The sequence below is a fragment of the Melanaphis sacchari genome, unplaced genomic scaffold, assembly GCF_002803265.2.
Source record: "Melanaphis sacchari strain LSU unplaced genomic scaffold, SCAv2.0 Contig23_pilon_pilon, whole genome shotgun sequence".
NCBI lineage: Eukaryota > Metazoa > Arthropoda > Insecta > Hemiptera > Aphididae > Melanaphis > Melanaphis sacchari.
Genome location: NW_020271114.1, coordinates 3306665 through 3328701, shown reverse-complemented (window position 1 = coordinate 3328701; position 22037 = coordinate 3306665). Strand labels below are relative to the sequence as shown.

Sequence of the window (22037 nt, the reverse complement as noted above, 5' to 3'; positions counted from 1 at the left end):
CAAAAAGACTACCGGAAAACAACCGTGAGTTATATGTCACCGATTCCCACCCTTTTATGTAAACCCCAATATATATTATTTTATTTGTAAACTCTTATGGAGTATAGTATAAATTCCAAAAAAGGAATATCAATTGTAAAATCTTTAATGAAATTTACTGTTGTCAAAATTAATTACAAATATATTATCTTGCGTTAAAATTGTACGACGGTATTTCATTACAAATGTAGTAAGTGTTTAAACAAAGTATATTATAATTTATAACAAACGTTTAAAGCTGCACATTTTATACATTAAACATGATAAATTTTATGTACAAAATGCGCGTATCTTCGAATTTGAAAGAGAAACTATTATTATGGTAGGCGAAATTAAATCCGTACAACACAACGATTAATTCGTCACCGCAAGTTATATAATAATAATAATAATAATAATCATACAATATTATAATATTATTTCGGTTCGGGAGGAAAACAGCTTCGGTGCAAGACATCCAATACTGTAATCATAAAGAATAAATCCCTCTGGATTTTACGGTTCTATTTTCATGAACTTCCGTGATGTAGACATCATAAAATTAGTGTTCACGAATCTGTAGCAGTCTGTTCGAACTAGGATAGTTTAATATCGTCGTCGTAGCGTGCCGCCAGACGATCTGTATGACGCCTATAATACAACGCCACGACACCTTCAGGTCGTACCATCGACTCGAAATCAAAGTCTCGAGGTTAGATAAGTTCGACATAAGTTGTACATAATGTAACATTATTTTTTAATACAAATGTAACAATTGATACGTTTGTTTGTGCGTATGTGTGTGTCATGTGTGTATGTGTGTTATAAGCATTCTATATATATATATATATCGAGTCCTTTGTGGTGCACACGTATCATACATACATAAATAAGTATGATATTCATCGGCGACAGCGGTGGCGGCAATGCGTCGCTTCTACTGCAGGTATGATGTATCCATATGACTAGAACGAAATTCGAAAGCTATCGTCGTCTATATATTATGTTAAAAACGTAATACTGTATATACGCCACAGCAGTCTGAAATAAATAATAAATGAAATATATCATTTTATAATTATTTAAAATCGAGCTTAGTAAAAAATTAGTAAATAAATAATAATAAATAACCAGGGCTTGCAAACGTTATGGTTATAACGTTAAATTTGATAAAAAACGATTGAGATTTGTAACGTAATTATAACGGAAAACGATAAACATAAATAGTTAAATAACACAGAACAAAACACAACGATTAACAAAATATATGATGTGTCATAAAACAAAACGTTAAATATAGTATATATCATTAAATAAAATAATTAATTTCCAATTGTTCAATAGTTATAATTTATAAAATATATTAAAAATTTTAATTCTGAATAACGATAAACGCTAATGTCGAATAACGTTTTAATTTTGAATATAAATAATTTGTATAACTTTTAATTGTAAATAAGGTAAAACAAAATTTTTTTTTCAAATGCAAGCCCTGTAAATAGCCACTATAGAGTTAATTATAAATCATATCTCACTGAGTTAAATAACAATTAAACAAAAATTCAGACTTTTAAATATGCTTATATTAATAAACCTATATGATCTTATGAATAAAATAAAATAACATTTTATTTTTATCTAACTATATTAACTAAATATTAATATGTCTTTAATATTAACTATAGTCAACGATTTTCATGAAATATATGGACGGCCGTATGATGTCAAATAATATGAAATACGAAATCGTTAATATTTTATTTGGTCATCTGGTGGACCAAACTGATACAGTTAATTTACTGCAGTCGGATTATAGAAAGTGCGCGAATTCGATTTAATAAAATATTCATTGTTATGAATTATGAATATTTAATGATAGCGGTATACCTATATGATATAATTTTCTTGATCAGATGGAGGGTTTAACCTCTATCGTCCCACTCTGGGCACGCCACTATTGATAGATACCTATATGTGTAATATAATTATTAATAAACATATCACGGTTGGTCGGTGAGGTTAGGTTAATTTTTAAGTTTTATAATATTATAATCATCCTCGAATTGATTATAGTTTAAATCGTAAAATTATAGGAAACCCACGACTTCACAAATCGCCACTGAATTTGAGTAGCTGTAAGATCATATACCACACACACATATAAATTATACACTTACCGTTGCCTTTCAGAACAACATGTTCTGGAACCATCTCCAAGGGCTTGTTTTGCAAATCGCCTTCTGCGTTGGGCACCCAAAACGTCTCAAGCACAAGGCCAGCTGTTGATCGCACTCGCACAACCGCTGACTGCAACCACCTCCTAATGCTACGTGAGCAACAGTAAGACATATGATATTATATATATTAAAATATTACAACGTTACATTACAAATCGTATGATAATGCGGTTATATCGTGAACGTTTGATTTATAAACTACATCAATTACTATGAAAGAGTTTTTTTTACAATCCGACTTTTTAGTCTTTTATTTCATGTAATACAATACTTTAAAAAAAAAAAAGTTCAAAATACGTACATGACATTACATTGGTTGAGTGTAAAAAGTTACAATACTCTAATATATTACTACCTACATGGACCGTATGTATTCTAATTGTATAAGTCGATGCTTTTTATTTAAACGCCAACGATATAAACGTATAAATAGTGAAGGATCTAGGTGAAAAAATGACTTTAACTAAATAATAAAAATAATATGCTGGTTAATAGTAAAATATGTAAATGCACCCCACGTCACCCCGAACGTCACATTTGGTGTGTTATACCTAATATAGGTATTGTTCGGTCCTCGTCGAAGTAATTGTGATTTAGTCGATTATTTTAAACATCTATGATTAAGAATATGGATTCACGTTTAAAAACTACGCCATTTCAATAAATTTTGTGTTTGTAATTTATACGAAATCTTAACCGTTATCTGTTGTGGCTAATGTCTAATACCGTTCTCGACGCTCGTAAAACATTTGGAGGAGGGAGAGTATAAATCGAGAAAACATCGAAATAAGAAAACAAAATAAAGATTAAACGAGTAACGGATCAATCCATAAGACGAGTAAGCCGATTTCCGAGCTTGATGTCAATTACGGTACTGTGCTTTATAATAATAAATACCGCGAAAAACTTTCTAACGCGATTTTAACGTTAATATTGTAAAATTGCATCAATATTTCCCCATTTAAATAACCCGTTTGAAGGCCAGTATTGTTATTATTTTCTCGAAAACTTATATGTACAATAAAAATATGTTATTATGTTGTACTCGACACATTCGGTTTTTATTTCGGAATAATAAACCAGACGACTATAGTAGGTATCCATATAATATTATAAAACACAGGTCAGGACGTCGGGTTATACATGGGTTTGTCATACTATAATGCATAGTTATATGTGCATAGTACCTATATTTTTAAGGTAAAAATAATGATCGCTTTGAATTATATTGTATTTTATAATTATAATTTTTTGTACACTTCTCTACAGGAACTTTGTTCGTTGAAGTATTTTTCCCTTTGTTATATAATCTGGACGATTATTTAAAATATATACTTCTACATGTACAATTGCTGAGAAGCACAGGTAATATCTAATTATTATAATAGTCGGTATACATAACACATATTATTGTATTGTTTCGTGGACGTATTTAACGTTTTATGTTTCGCCGCTTCTCCTTTTTTATACGGAATTTTGCAAAATTGTATTTATTATTTGCAGCTATATCGATATGGTTATATATAATAATATATAGGTCTGTTTATTTCCGAATAACACGCGGAATATATATTCTTAATTTCTATTTTCTATCAATAATATATATTTTATTCTTATTCTTCTTCTTATTATTATTATTATTATAGTTTAATTATTCCGGGCCCCTTTCGAATAGTAAAAATCTTTCACTTTTTATTTTATAATACTATGTATAATATAAAGAATAATGCCTATATTCATATTCTAATTATTTAGAACTAAATAGCGTTTTTACCAACAATACGTACGATTTATTTTTAATGATTCTTGGATCATTAGCAATTTATTGGATTTAACCTATCTATGCAATATGCACTACTGTCATATAATATTATTGTACTATCCTTTATAGACTAGGTATATGATTGACATTTTCAGAGTTGCAGTTTTGATGTCCCGTAGATTGACGACATGTTTTAATAATCATTTATTTTTTTTTTTTGATATTTTGAATTTGTTTAATAAACACGCTACAAAAAATTCACATTTCATCGCATTATTGCGTCAAAAACATAACGCAAATTTTATATAATATTACAATATAGGAGTATAAACATGTTATTTTAATTATTTTGTTTCTCCAAACTAATAATCCGATGTGACGGTATAGCTACCAATAAAATAATTACGCATACGATACAATCGTTGGAATAAAGAATACTGTAAATTAAAACTTTATAGCCATGGGGGCATTTTTTTTTTTTTTTTTGTGATCATGTGTAATAGACAAAGGTAGATTGTGATGTGTTATGTAGGCAGTTGAATTTTGTTTAAAACTGTTACTTATAAAAATGTATGTATAAATATAAATAAATAATTTATTATAAACTCGTTCCGTGTTTTGGAAACTTCGCTGCCGACAATAGCATTGATCTTAATTACAGTGTAAAAAATAATATGGACGTACTGTCATAAGTTGGTTGAAAAAGTATTTTTATCACAATACAAACACGACGTCTTTGTACACATCATAAACGTTGCTGTTTTATTCGTATTGTCGTATTGTTTTAAATTCGTTAGCTATGAATACGATTGTCTTTTTACATTTTTACTCAACTATCATAATCATTATGTTATTACAGCAAAATATCCACGATCGAATTGTTTTTAATTTGTTAATGATGTACTTACAACACAACGGTTTTTTGTTGTAGCACGTCCATACGTACGGCGTAAAGTATTCAAGGAACATTGGGCAATCGGCACTGTCGTAGCACCAATCGTGCATTTTGCAGCAGCTAAAAATTGCCCGAAAAGAACAAAGCAAAACAATATGAATTTTCGTCGTTTAACGAACGACAAATAAATTTATTGTGTTTATTAACTTGTCTATGGGATCAACCGGCGATCCAGAACCCAGGAAACCGCAGTAACAGCCGTAGCCAAGGTAAGAAATCGGATTGCAACCGGTAGCGCACACGACCATATTGTATAGCTGATATACACTCCTTTTAGGTCTAAAACAATGCAAATTAATAACAGAAATATTAAATAATGTTGACCTTCTAAATATATGTAATTGTAGGTAATTAGAGCAAGGACTCTCGTGCAGCATTTGCATACATTTTGTGTTGATGATTGTCTTGTATACGAGCATTATACATGGGTTTATACACATGGAATATGCTATACAGCGTTTTAACTACTACGTCTAGTTAAAATATTTGTGTATAATAATTTATACATTGTTATTGACGATTTTTTTATCATATAACAGACAATATCATATAATAAAGTATGATGGCTAATAATATTTGTATATTGGAAAAAGAAGAAAAAATAGGAATATTTATTTTATTATTATATTATTTGGTATGTTTGAGTTAAAAAGAAAAGTCATATCGCAACCTATGGATAAGTTATTGGCTCATGTGAGATTAAAAAAAGAATTATCTTTAGTATATTCCGAGGTTAGATCTATTTAACGTAAGTCACTCATTATTATAAAATCTACGTTTTTGAAAACATTTTCATAGAAATAACATATATACATATAAATTATTAGTTATTATCATTATTATTAAGTATCATTTTTTTTTTTTTTTGTTAATAATGACAACTATAACTATATAATTCTCTATTTCAAAGCAGAATATTTTTAGGGTACTTTGATGTATAAAAATCGAATTTTTAAAGAGTATAGATAGTTTATGATTTATAACTATATAAGTATTCTAGGTGAAGATAAGTGGAATGCAGTAGGTTTTTTAGCAAAATATTGATTCACTCATAGACTTTAAATAAACATAACATTTTTCATAACTTCTTCGAAATTTCTTTTTAATATATTTTAATACTCTGAATACATACTTGAGAATATGAAAATATACTGAATATGGGAATATGGAATCAAAAACATTCGTTTCGATTAAAAATAAGTAAAAATTTAAATGATAACGATCAAAATAATAAGAATACATTTGTTTCCCTAAAAGTGTTATTTTGTAATGACTCAAATTATATAAAATAACTAGGTATTTTGAAAGCTGTTAAAATATTCTGAAATTATGAATGTCTTATGTTAAATAGATCACCTCGTTTATTACATAACATATGTAACATACATTACAAATACACCACTTAATTGTGCTCTATTTTCATACCTGTATTGGTTTTTACCACCGGATTGGCCGGTCTCCAACAAGGCCGAAGGTCCCCACGGGTTGTTAGTGTAGCTAACAAAGATTTCTATGGGCACGGAAGTGCCGTTTTTGTGGTGTATTTTTCGAGCTAAAGTGTTAATATCTGTAAAAATAAAAAAAGAGAACCAATGGTAATATATGATGTATAGATAACATGACTTATGTTCTTGTATGTACTTGTGTGTGTGTATGTGTGTGTACTGTGTAAATAATACTATTGTGTGGTAACTTTCCATAAGTCGCATTTTACGATTTGTTAAACACTATTGATGTAAGATCTGATTGATTGATTGATTGATGATGCGTGTGTATATAATTTACGAAGAATCTATACCCATGCGGGCGACGACGACATTACACGCGATAATATTTGAAAGATCAAAAATCCGCGAAAGCGCAAGCTATACAATTTTTTTTTACGCTCCAATTTAAAGAGAAGAACCAATTTTTGCTTTTTTGTGTTATTATATTAATTCCAATATATTGTATGTTGTAGTATAACAACGGTTAGCGGTCAAAAAACCTTATGGTCTTGTATTATAAAAATTAATAATTCTGTCCAAAAGGTTTTAACTTTTAACACTATAACTTTAGTCTTTAGCATATAGTACGACAACATCTAACCTTTAAAAAAGTTACATAATTTTTTTATCTTAATTTTAAAATATTTGTTTTTTTTTTTTAACACTATACGTTAAACGACATCGTAAAAATACTTTTTTTATATATTTCGAATATCTTTTTACTTTTATGAAAATATAAAAAGTGTATAATCTGCAAATGCGTTGTCAAAAATAATAAGACTTAGTGGTTTTATAAAAAGGAGCGTTTACAACTTAAAAGAATATATTTTAAATACTTTTATTGAACTATATTTTACAGAATTTGAAAGCGGGTTCGTATAGGACGTGGGTAGTAGTACATAATAATATACGATAATCGGATAATAGATATAATAATATGCGTCGTATATAGGTATGTAAATGGTTACAACAACGTGATTACAATAGTAACCAACGCATATAATTGCATATATACATCGTCTACGATACTCAGACGTGTAAAACCGATGATCCTTTGACATGATCACGAATATTTACCTCGTTTATATTATATATATAGTATATACACATGTATGCGCCCTACGTGACTTTATACATAATGTTTGGAGTACCAAGTATATCTAAAGTAAATTAATAGGCATTATTAATTTATGACTTCACAAGACCAAAATAGAAGTATACGTGATATATCTATAGATCTAAATTTTGCACATAGAGTATCCTTTATTATGTTATAATATATAAAGTGATATCAGTTTATACTGATAGTAAACGACCGACGGCATTTAATTCGATTTTAAAACAACCACAAATAATTCAATCATACTGTATTGTATTATATTATATTAACGTCCAACTGCAACATAAACAAAGTTTTTTACAAAGTATTTTATCAAGCATAATGTTCACCATATTTTTTTGCCGTAAAATTTATCATCTGATGCTTACTTATTATAGTTACTAAAAAGTTAAAATTGTACACAGCAGTAAGTATTAGCGAATATAAAAGTTATCAAGTGTAAATTTATTAAGATGTAATCTACTGGATATTTTTTAAACCGTGATTTTTATAACTTATCAGTTTCCTTCAGTCGTAGGTACGATAAACCTTATTTTTAATTTTATCATACGAGAAGTTCGTATCAATTCTTATTTTATCCAATAATTATTTTATTTTATTTTTTTTTGTTTTGTATTAATATCAGCATTTAATTAACACTTACATACAAATTGTAATAAAAATACTATCTATATAACTGGTGACTACTTGAATAAAATAGGTACGTTGCGTACAATACGTAATTGCAGATTATGCTTATCCGACAATTATCACTTATTTCAGATTTCTATTTCTACTTCCGGAATAATTGTAATTATTGTTATTTTCATAGCGCCAAAACTGCCGGGAAAAAATATATCAGCTTAGCTACAATTAGATATTGTTTAAAAATAAAATATTATATAGTTTTAATTGTTTGTGTTCGGTTTTTTTGTGATAGTTTTTCTGACCTGTAAACGAAGACAGTGTCTTTCAATTTCTTTTCTGTACAGCATTTATACATTAATCCATATTCCCTACAGCCTATGGAGTAATACAGTATGCAAACATATAACAAATACATTTTATTACCGTGATTTATTTTTCTGAATGTCTTTCAATCCTAAAGACGTTTAAAAAAAACACGTTATTTTTCCGAATATAAGACTAAATTGAACCAAGGCTGTCCGTTCCAAACCTAACATCGCTTAATTAAATATTAGGAAGTACACTTTGACTGATAAAACGATTGAAAAGTACACCATCTCTCTTAGGGTTAAGTACAGAATAACTGTATTAAATGTTGCCGAATGGTATAAAAGGGGGGGGGGGGATAGACAACCTTGTTTGAATGGAAGGATAAGTGAGTGTTAAATACATTTGAGTATTATGATTTGGAAATTATATTGTTCATCATTATTTTAGGTTAATTAATTTTATTAAATGTACTATGAATATATATTTTTATTTTACCTAGTACTCTTCTAACTTCTACTAATTGTTAATTGTAGCCGATATTTACGTAGTAGTTTGTACATAAATAAAACCGTTATTGTACGACGTAGTTTCTCAATTCCTCGATACCATCGTCTGTTTATAAGCATAATACCATAAATTATTTTTGATAATATTATTATTGATAATAAATCAAGTGCTTGTGTTTAATAGGTTACGGTGTGGAGTCCAGGCCCCCACAGTTCTGCTTTAATTGCTTGGGCGGCTATAGGTATTTTTTGAATTTCAATTTGCCCTTCCAAATAATATTTAATTAGAAGCCATTGACTGTATACATTCAAAAATAGATACGCAGATACGTTACACTCACCATATTATTATAATATATTATAGTGTCGAGTCCGTTTCGGTGCAGGAAACGGAATTTGCAGACTATACTATCATATTTACACCTACACATTTTTATATTGCATCATACAGACGGTGCAGCATGTTCGGTGTAACAAGATTTTCTTTTATACATAATATATTATGTAGTTTTCGTTTTTATAGAACAAGGTCTCTTCAATCGATAAATATATTATTATGTCCACAATATCATGTTCTGTAGTTTCCCATTACAATAATGAATAATTGTATGCAAAGTGTACGCCGAAAATCCGCGTGGCCAAGACGGTAATTAACCAATTCACACAATAGTTGAGTTGTCGGGTAATCAGTAAAAAAAAAAAAACGAATAAATAAATGAAAAAAATGGTAGAGGTAATCGGTGACCTTACTGTATACACGCATAAATCGATTACACAACATACCAATATAGCTCGTATATACTAGTTAGTGAACAATTATATTCTATTATGTAGATATTTCGATTTATAATTTGAATTTCAAAAGCGGTTAAGTCAATATAAGTTACGTATTTCAAATTAAGATGAACGGATTGAAGTGGCATAGAAATAATGTTAGGTCACTACTTCATTCATGAAAACTTAAAATATTTTTTACTAGTGAACTATTGTACGTAGATACTCGTTAGAAATTTGATTTTGATACATTGGAATAATACAAAAAATATTCTGATTCAGAATAAGAAATTAACAATTTAAATCGTCAACCAAAAGTGTGAAAATATAAAAAAATTAAAGTTTCGAAAATAGTAAAAATACAATTTTTTCAAATCATACGAAATATTTTTTTAAAACGTTAATAGTTTTTAAAATGATGATTAATTTTTTATAATATATAATCCTCGGATAATAGAATATTTATAAATTTCTTGCGGCAATGCTATATTAATCGAATAGTGGTTTGATTGCTAATTTAATAATGAAGAGCGTAACGATGCCAAAAAACTGAATTTTAATTAGGTACAAACGAGCTATGTAATAAAACGCAAATATTGCTTATTATTATTATTATTATTATTTCATTAATTAAATGAATGTACTCTTCGTGGTCTTATAATTAGACAAACTTAAAAATATTCTTCAAAAAACACATATTTAAAAATAAAACAAAATATTTATATTGCTTTAATTGAAACACATCCATTGTCTATATGCAATTAAAATTTCATTATTTCTATGTTTATTAATATTTGAAAGAAACTTTTATGAATTTCTCGAATTCAAACCAAGTTTATAGGAATTTAAATTATACACAAATTTAAATAAACTGTAGGTACAATTAAAATTTAAATAAAAAAAAAAATTAAAACTTTTAAGTTTTTTTTAATTTGTAATGTTATCTATATTGTTTAAACTTTAAATTATTATTTGTAAATAAAATAGGCGTGAATCTATTTTCAAGTAAGTAAAAACACTGTTTAAACAAATATGTTTCAAAATCGAATTATGTAAGATAATTTCACTTTTTATATATTTATTTTATCTATATATTATAAAAAAAATACAGTTATAAAATATAATAAACATGATATTTCGAATGTTCGTTTTGATTTTCATAAACATAAATCAAACAAATATATAAGCAAGGATTTAAGATGCATTATACTTTGGAACACTAAAAACACTTAAGCTTTCAATACTCAAACTCAACCATTCTCACTTTAAACTAATTTTAATTAATATTTTATAATTTATATGGTTGTATAAAATATTTTATTTTAGTATAATTTAAAATAATAATAACATAAAAACTACTAAGATTAAACAATAATCATATTTTAATCATTACAATATAGACACTAATATAAAATAGCTTATATATTTTATTTACCTCGTACGAATATGTTAATCAACTATGTTAATATTATTAATTATTGAATATACTTCAATAATTATTTAATAACACCTTGTATCTTATTGAACTATTTAAACTATATTATTTATAACTCCCATTCTCACACTTTATCATATTGTAAAGGGCATTCTAATTTAATAAGAATTTCACGTTTTTTAATATTAAATCTTTTATTTTATTTTCGAAATTTTTTTTGAATATATGCAAAAAATAAAGAATAAATATAAATATTTATAAAAAAAATTATTATTTATTATTTAAACAAAAATGTTTTATGAAAAATACAGACTTCAAAAATAAATGGATCGTGAACGTATCCCAGGCCCTCCTTCGGGACTTAATTATTAAGTTTTTAGAAACTTGATTATAATTTATTATTTATTAGTTATCTATAATTTTTCATAGTCAGCTGATAAATAATATGATTTAATAGCCATAGAATATATTACACATGGTCATTGCTTTAAAAACTTCCTTCTATGTCAAAATCAATATTTTCGGTAACGTCTATAAAGATACTGAATTATGTTTTTTATTCCATCAAAATTATGGTTTAAGATTTGTTATTTATATTGTTTTTTTTTTTCATTTACTAAATAATAACTGCTTTCATTGGTTCAAGGTTTAATAACCATTTACAATATGTAAATATCAAAATAATAAAAATACTTTGAATTTTATATTGATTTCATTTTCATTATTTTAAGCAAATTATATTTATAATGAACATTTCAAAGAAAAAGGAAAAGGAAGAAAAGTTTGAACATTTAATGGTAAATCTTTTTCAAAATGAAATATTATTACTTATTAATTATTGAAAAATTATATAATTTTCGATCAAACAAACTTATATTTAATTAAAAATGTTAATTTACTTTATAAAGTGTATTCATATAATTATGTGTAGATATCTAAGTAAAACGATCAATTTGTTATACGAGAGTATAAGTATCTGTATTTGTAAATTTTAAATTATTATTATTATCAATGTAGTTAATTAAAAGTGTTTATTTCGTCTATATAAATATAATATATAATACGTATTTACTAATTTATAAATACTTAAGTTATTTGTCGAAATAAATAGCATATAATGTAAATGTTATAACAGTCAGTACATTACAAAGTATTCTATAAAATAATTGAAAAAACTTTAGTGTACAACGTTTGATTAGCTAACTGTTTGTATTTTTAACTTACAAATAAGCTATTATTTAGTATTTAGATTTTAGACACTTCCTTTTTCTCGTACCTTTCTCCCGTCTGAATATTTTCTGCCACCACAAAATTAAATATTCAATTATTGAATTTGTTTATTATATAAAATTGTGGTTTTTCACAACTCAACGGATATACAGTCTGTTATTAAAGATGTTGGAAACATGTTTATACAATTTCTCATATTTTGGCTCAAAATAGCTAAAAAATATTTTCTCGATCGATATTCGATAATAAAGCTTATAATTTATAGGAAATCAAAAATGTGTTAAGTCATTTTTAAGATTTTGGAAAAACAATATGACCCGTATTGGATACATAAAATGGCTATAATATTTTATGAGTAGGTATACACTATACATATAGCATATAACGAACTAAGTTTAATCAATTCATGTCACGAAAATAAATATTGGCAATTGCTACTTTTGAAAGACCTCTTTAATGAATAAACAGTGCACACATGCATTATTTAATATTATAATATATTTTATTTTTATTTTTTCATTTTTGTCCATCTGTGTATTCTGTATAATATAATATTTAATATAAATGTGTGTATGAATGTATCAATCACGCAATTTTTGAGAACATGATTCGCACCCAGTATTTCTATGACGTATATAAAGTTGGTGTGAAGTGAAATAAATAAAGTATATAAAAATGAATAAATTCTAATATACCATAAACTCGCTATAAATAGGTTAGAACATATAAAAAATACACTAATATATTTTGATATATATGTCTGTACATTTTATTCAGCTATACCTAAAATAATTCGCCAAGCATGCTTACCCGCTTTTTTTTCAATAATACAGATAACTATAACCTAATATTTGGAATTTTTTAAATATGATTAAAGACCATATTTAAAAATAATTTTAAAATATTCGTAATATTTTTGTATTACGTAAGAAGTACCGTGTGATGATACATCTATACTCTATAGATACCAACTCATATTTTTTAAATTAATATCCTTTTCCCTTTTCTACAGTACATTTTTTAAAGGATAATTTTTCTGAAAACTTTTACATACCAAAAATAAAAATCATGATTCAAACATGTAATTTTTAAATTATTTTATGTTTTTGTACTAAGAATTATATTAATTTATCAATATTTTATAATTTGTAAAAGTGACGCAAATATCACAAACATCAAATCCAATATAACATAGATTTTATATTTTTGTAAAATCATTTATAAAGTCTATAATATTATCTTTAATATGCGTATATTAATAACTGCAAAACTACTAGATAGAATTTTGAATTAGTTACATCAAAATTAAAAAAAAAAAGTATTGATTAAATAATTTATAATGAAAAAGTTAAAATGTATAAAATGACTCTGCCTGTATAATATAGTCTAGAGTAAAAAAAAAGTAGGTGTTCATTAGTATTTTTGTAGAATATTTCTTAAATAATAAAAAAAACCTCAAAAGTTTAAAAGTATGGTCTTAAAATTTATTTAAAAAATCTAAAAATCATAATTTGAATAAATTCATTATTAAATAAGAAAAAGTAGAGGTGTGCATGTTTGGAAAATCATCCTGTATGCACTGTAAAATTTATTGTGAAAATTATAAACATTGATTTTTTTATATGTATACATATACGTTATATACAACAATTGTAAGAACGTGTGTGAAGTGTGAACAATCAACTATACTTAGATGTATATTAACATTTTGCTACCGACCTACAATGGAAATGCTATAAGTAATATGACATTTATATTAAATAAATAATAATTTATCAGTAAATCAATAATAGACATACAGTAAAGACATAAATAAATACATTTGTGCCATGCTAATAAGACGAACATTAAACTTGAAAGTATATATGTTGTAAATAACAAGAAATAATACTATTATTATAACAATAATGCATTAAACATATTTACGTAGGTTATTCATCTTTACAAAAAAGAAAAAAACTATTCTTATTCTTCTTTTCTACCTTTGTATCGCGTACGTTATAAATTTTGTTTTTTTTTTATATCTTACAATTTAAATTTTACGTTTATTATTTCATATTACAATTACTTAAATATTATAAACTGTAAAATAAAAATAGGTTAATACATACGACTAAATACGTATATATTTAAAAACTTGTAAAAATTAATTTTTCAATCACTGATTTTCTATTACTCTTCATAGTTCTAATAATATTATTTTTAAAACAGTTTGTTAACTATGGCAGTTAGTTTTATCATAAACGTTAAAATGTTATAACCAATGAGTGTATTGTCATTTAATAGTTTTAAGAAGAGTATTAGACAAAAAACGTACAGTCAACTTAAAAAATAAAATCCCAGACTATTTTTATTATAGTATTACAAATAATTTTAGCTACTAATATAAAGTAAAAGAGCAACAGTTGATTATAATGGAGAATAATAGTGAATCTAATAATTACTTATACTGAGTGAATGAGCATCTAAAAACTACTATCTGTATTCTGTGTCTTAAAACTCAATATTAGAATAGTTTTCTGTGTGTATTTGTTTCGTTTTTACTTTTAATTTGTATTAATATTTCAATTTATACAAGAACTTGTTGCATAATTTGTTATTAGTATTTTTTTTTTAATTCCAATAGAATTTAGAATTCAAATTATAAAATGAAGTATTGACATTACGTATTTTTTAATTTTATGGTGATTTTAATAAAATAATAAATAATACGTTCGTTTGAAAAATAACAAGATTCAAAAAATATTTTCCTATAAAAATAAAATATAGTTGTTATTATAATAAAAATATAAAAAAGAGTAAATAATTTATGTTTATATTATATTGTATAAAGTGTATACTAAAATACTCAGGTATCCATGTATAAAACGTAGAATATATCACGTAATAAGCATAAATTAATAAATGTATAACATTATTTTAACTTATTCACTATTGTTAAAAAAGATTAATACATTAAGTGCAAACATTAATTATATACTTCTTGTTTTAATAAAAGATCAATTACCTAGTTATAAGTTATAACTTATACTTACTGATAAACTGAAAAAATAATTAATACATTTCAAAATAATAACAACTATCATTAAGTATTATATTCGCCTGACTGACACAAAACGAATTTTATCAAATAAATTAGTCGCTAAATAAATGTACGCTGGAGAATAAGAGTATGACTTGTATTACTCGATATAGATATGCGAGTAGTATAAACTACGTTATAATAATATTGAATTAACATTGTGACATCGTATTACAATGTCTATACAGGTTTCCAATAAGGCAATAACGTTAAACTAATTTTCTTAAAATATCAAAATTCTGTGGCTACAATTTTAAAATCAAATCATGCTGCGATAGGAAAAGTAAATAATTATTCATCGGATACACTCTGATGATGCTTGCGTGACGTTTGTTTAATGTATAATGATTGAAAAATGGGAAATGTATCATTTCCCAATACAAGTATACAATTGCTCTGTGTTCGAGACGAAAATCAAATCCATTGCGGTAATCATAATATACTTTTATTTCAATGTCACTGCAAACCGCATATTTTACTTTCTCGTTTCTAACGGGCCACTTGTTACAATAATTACTAACAATTAATAAACGTATCCATTATAATTTATCAGCGTACAAACGTCGTACGTCATAATTTAATTGTAACAGTTTTGATGACTGAACACGTTATTTAAATTAATCGCGGTTGGTCTACCTGTAGCTTTACGACGTTGTATATTTGTCCGTACAACGAAATGGTCTACTACACTCACACACAGAAAATTTCCATCACAGAATAGACAATATATTATTATGATGTACGTCTGAGTTTAAAGTAATCGCTCGGCATAATATGTAGATATGAGATGTATATTATACTTATTTATAATATCTAAATTTCGTTATTGTGCGTTTTCATATAATGTTATATAATAATCAGTGACGTAGCAGGAATTTTTGAATGGGGGGAAGTGGTTTAAGGTTTAGGTATATATATCAGGGACCCCCCAGGCTACGCCACTGATAATAATAAGCACGTAAAAAATAACTTTACCAAATTTTAAATTTTACAATTGCATTTATTACTTTATTAGTATAAACCGTTTACCGTAAGTTATAATAACTTGTGATTATTTTAAAAACTTATAATTTTCGTAAGCAATTTCCTTAGGTGTTATTAAAATATTATTTGATTTTTGAACTGCCTGGTGGATTATGCGCACATTTGAATGGTTTCGTCTTCTCCTTTTACAAGCAACCCGCATGTCAAAGAAAATCTTGCAAATAAAACTACAATATACATATATTTTGAAGTATTCTATATTTACCAACTTATGTAATTACGACAAAATAGTAACATCTTACGTCGTTTAACCCGAATGTAAAGCTTTTTTCGAACAACCGGCGGTGCGCAGCCATACGATTATTAAATTTCGATTTTTTTTTTTTTTTATTATTATTCCAAATCGCTAATCACAATGTAAACGGTATTTATTTTATCAGTCTATTGCATAAGTTAGTGTTGAGTTGTCACTGACCATATTAAATTATAAAGATATTTTTTTAATTAAAAAATTCAATGATTTAGAAAAACTACTTTCTTTCGCTATTGGTTGTTTTCTGTTTTTTTTTTCATTTAAACATTATAATCATTATCAAATTTATAGGTATCTTTTTATCGGCTCGATAAAGTTGCTCTTACTACACCTCAATAACAATATTTCTAAATTTTACGTTTTTAAAAGTTCCCCTTTTTTAAACTTGAACTCAGATCTCGATAATGAACTAGTCAAAATCATCTTTCAGAAATTGCAAAGAATACATAAATATTTCTAGATATTTTATTTTATTCAATCAAAATTAAAATTATTCTTATATTTAAGTAGATACTTACTAAATGTTGTTGTCTTTTGTCTCTGCGTGTCTATTTTAGAAATTAGCATACTTTGGTCAGCTATAATTTTAGTTAGTCAATTAACCGTAACAACTAACAATACTATCAAGTTGATTTCTTAACTATTCATTTTTACAATTGGTCATATTTACACCTGTCTACTTTATCAGAGAAGTATTTTCAGAAAAATTTTATTGAATAGAAAATGAAGTATTTTGAGTTATTATTCGTGTAATTTAATTCTTTACCTATGAACTTTTTGCAAATTTATATTAAATTAAATTTTATACACAGTTATAATTTTAACCTATTTTTCAATGTTTCTCATTAATTTCGAAATGTTGATAACAAATAATTTATTACAGCAATGTTTGTAATATTATTACTTACAATATTCGTATTCTTAATGAACATGTACATTCCTAATTAATTTTAATATAATAAATTTCGTTTTTATTATATTTCTAAAATTATCACATTGCATAGTAAATCATTTAAAAAATATAAAACAATGAAAAAAAAAATACAAAAATTAATTATTATTATTTTTTTAATTTCTGTAAAGATGAAATTTACTGTTATTACACGAGTATAAATTAAAAACTATTACGTAAGAAATTCAGTCATACATTTATTTAAGTCGTGTTTATGACTAAATATTATTTTTGGATTTAACTATATAAATAACTGGTATTTTTTTACAATAACTTTAAGCATACACAATAAAAGTGTACACACAAATGTTAACATGTTATTTTTTTGGTTACACAAAATACCAACATCCATGTTTGTTTTGTGACGATAATTTCGTTTTAAAAGAGTAGATTTCCGTGGTATGTTATTTTTTATATTATCTCCTTAATTGCAATATATAAATACAAATTCTACTTGTATAGGTAATCATTATTAATTTTATATTATTTATTTAACTTTTTAAGTGCAAATTAAATTACATTGAACCGAATGATGAATAATATAGGTCCTATTGTATATGTTCCAAAACGGTAACTATCTAATCTATTAAGAATTAAGGCCTTCAATTATAGGCAGGAAATACACGTTGAATGACTAAAATACCGATGAAATAAATTTAAAAATTATATAACTATTGATAAAAATAATGTGAAGAATTGTAAATAAATTTCCGTTTTAGAAATATTATAATATACATAAATATTTTAACTGTAATTTCTTAAAATGTCATACATCGTAATTTATTATTTTTAAGATAATACGTTTGTTTGATGGTTCTATAGTAAGCATTTAATGTTAATAAATATTGTGTAGGTTAGATTTAATACTAATGTATTTTTTAATACAATTTATAAAAATATTTTATGCTTTTCACAAATACATATTTAAACACATCTCTATATCAATATCTTTTTATTAATTTAAGTGACATGATAGAGCTCGTTTAGAAATTATAGACTTTACATGATATCAGAATAAGGAAGTGTAACTATTCCAAGTTCAATATATCTTGGTTATTATTTTAATGTTAAAATTTAAATATAATTATCTATTATCTGGGAAAATTAAGCGATTATTGTTAATACCACATTTTTATCATGTAAAAATTGGTTTTATTTTAACTTTTACTTTTTGAATTTTAAAAATTATCTAAAATTTAACAATGCTTAGTTTCTTAATTAATATATTTTTTAAAAAATGATTGTAAACAAAATCTGTCTGTATAGTTATTTAAATAATTTTAGAAGAGCATACTTTTTAAATGTTTAAATATTTAATTGCATTCGTTCTGCAGGTATAACAAAACATGACTTTCAATTTTAAAATTGAAAATCTAAGTCGTTATTCAATCCAATATATTGTGCTATAAAGATGAATCCAACTTTGAATTCATTTTTTTCGTTTTATCAAGTTCGTAATACACATAAAATGTTTTGTATTATATCTGTTACATGTGAGAAAATATAAAAATAATATTTTAAGAATAACAATAAACTGAAAGACATATAATATAATACAATAAAATAAAACCCACATAGTACCTCATTGCTTTCATCGACAGCAATACTAAATTAAATAAATAAAAAAGGACCTACACTCAGTAATAATAATGTATAGGTATAAGTCATCTGACTAAAGGTGAACGTTATAAAATCAAACCAATTTGTCTCTACCGGAACAACCACTTTCGGTTCAATGCGATTTTCTTTACATAGAATAAAAATGAAAAAATTGTTTTTATCAATATATTTCTATACATACACCATACATACATTCAATTTTCTAGATTTATTCAAATAGTTTTAAAAATAATAATTGTTTAAGTACAAAATTGGTTGTATGGATAGAATTTCCAATTTTTTTTTAATAAACTTCATGACGTAAAAATGTCGCAAACGTTGTATCTACTCATATAATACAAAATTGAAACCATCGCCGCACAATTTCGACTTGTACAAAATAAATTCAGCGTAAAATAAAAACGGATTATAATAGTAAGGTAAACCACATTTTGTTGGAAAAAATTTTACGCATTCCCGTGACAACATTTTATACTGAATCTAAGTAGGTACTCATATACACAATAATTATTATTTGAACGAAAGTGTACGCGTTTTGCCGTTTTGGTTGGCGATTTTAAATGATAAACATAAAACTGAAAAGAAATCCTAATCCAACGCAACGACCTGTGAACACAATTACAAATGAAGAATCGCCAATAATGACTTCAAATATTATAATTTTCTCTCAGAATAAAATTCTAATAATTAGATCTATCACTGATATTATGTTTTATAATGTGCCGAAAATGACAATATTAATCTAACTATAAATTTCGAAGTTTATATACACACACGTTATGTTCAATATTATTCATATATTATATTAACATTTTAAATTCGTAAACTAACGTTAACTACTATAATTGTAAATCAAACATACACTACGTAGGTATGTAATTGTATGGATGGTATAAATCTGAGCTCGCAAATTGTTATTGTCAATAACATAATTTTCGTCCACCCTTCGTTTGTTATACTATAACCTATGCTTATATTATAGTTAAATTATGTCATGAGGTATATAATGCCATTATATAATTTCATGACGTTTTGATCATAATAATCTAATACATTTATCAAACAACAAAGTAAAATGTTTCAAGATGTTTCGGTTGAAAATTGTTTAAAAATCAATTTTTATACGGTGTTAAATCATAATAGATGTACGTAAATCTTATAAATCATAATTTTATTCTTTAATTGTTATATATTTTTCTCAGTAAAGGTTTAACGTGATATATTTTTTAAATATTTATTGTGCTTATAACTGTACTATAACATTTAACTCGTATATACCTTTACCTATACCTAAACTTACGCGGTCGACACACATAAAAAATTACATATATTTCGAACTTGTATATATACTTGTACCAGATTTATTAACGGAAAACAGTAATTTTCTTTGAGCGTGTGAAATATATAAAATAATTAGCGAAAGTTTCTCAAGACGTATGTAAATAGATTACAACGCGTACTGAAAAGTGTGTATAAAGGTATATATGTATGTCACTTTTGAAAAACTCATACACATGTTGTGTACAAGCTAGTTTAAAATTTTCCAAGAGTTTAGGACGGACGAAAAACTTATAAATAGTATATTTTACTGTTTTGACAGAAAAACGCATTAGAGAGACTAGCGAACTTAGCATTTAATTTGTATTTATTCTCAAACAAACTCACCTTGCGAATGTACCATTTGCTGTAGGATGGCAAGTAGAGTGTATATTATGTCGACTGGTTTTAACATGATTTGGGGAAAAACTCGCGTAAGATTAAATAGAAATAAAAAACCGAACGCCGGAATTTTCCCCCGGTCAGCCACCGAGATGTTTACCTAGCTGTTTCAGATAATCGCATTTTAAAAACGCATACAACTAAAATCAAAAAATTAACAAGATAATAAAACGCAAACGTCAGTCCACTCGTAAAATATTTAGTGTTTTAATTGATTTATATAATTGTTATTAATTTGTATTTTTTTGGCAAACAGCCCACCACTATTTGTTTACGACTAAACCGCTAAAAACCCGTTAAGTTCCTCGGTGGCAGATCGGCGACCGCCACTACCACCACTTTCACCTTCGTGCCCGCAATGTGCGGCAGAAAGCGAAAAACCAAGACGTAAGGTTCAATGTCGTTGTCATAATGATCCCCTCCCCCTCATAAAGGTGCACAGCCTAACTATTAATTAAACAGATGGAAGTTGAACGATATTAACCCGTAAATTGCTATCCGGATAATAAAATAAATATTATACTATCTATACAATATCTATTTGTTTGATATAATTGTAGTTAATTGTTTAGGATAACAATGGTACTAATATCAATTCTATCAATACATTTAAATACAATTATATATATCGTAGAATTCATAATAATGTTCTATAGGTTTGAATAATCTGCAGATATTTATTCAAATTTAGTACAAAATAATTTTGAATCAAATTTCTACTACCTATGTGTACTTTTAATTTATAACCACGCACAATCGATATATTTAACATTCTAAGAATACTTTTAATTAAGTTGTGAAATACGAGATAAGAATTATTTAATAATAAAATTTTTTATAAATAAGTACTACTGTTTCCATAAAAATTTTAATAACATATAATATATTTCATTAAATGTTTAAAACA

At 25.8% G+C, this 22037-nt stretch overlaps 1 protein-coding gene across 1 annotated transcript; it reads right to left on the bottom strand.

Annotated features, from left to right (window-relative positions):
* Positions 1–308: 308 nt before the first annotated feature.
* On the bottom strand, positions 309–21383 carry LOC112594707 (basic phospholipase A2 pseudexin A chain). The gene is made up of 6 exons (XM_025339659.1): positions 21077–21383; positions 6398–6539; positions 5120–5251; positions 4926–5032; positions 2196–2344; positions 309–1059 (listed from the first exon to the last, which is right to left on the bottom strand). The coding sequence occupies exons 1-5, from the start codon at positions 21141–21143 to the stop codon at positions 2205–2207; spliced, it is 588 nt and encodes a 195-aa protein (XP_025195444.1). The 5' UTR covers positions 21144–21383; the 3' UTR covers positions 309–1059; positions 2196–2204.
* Between the last annotated feature and the right edge of the window lie 654 nt (positions 21384–22037).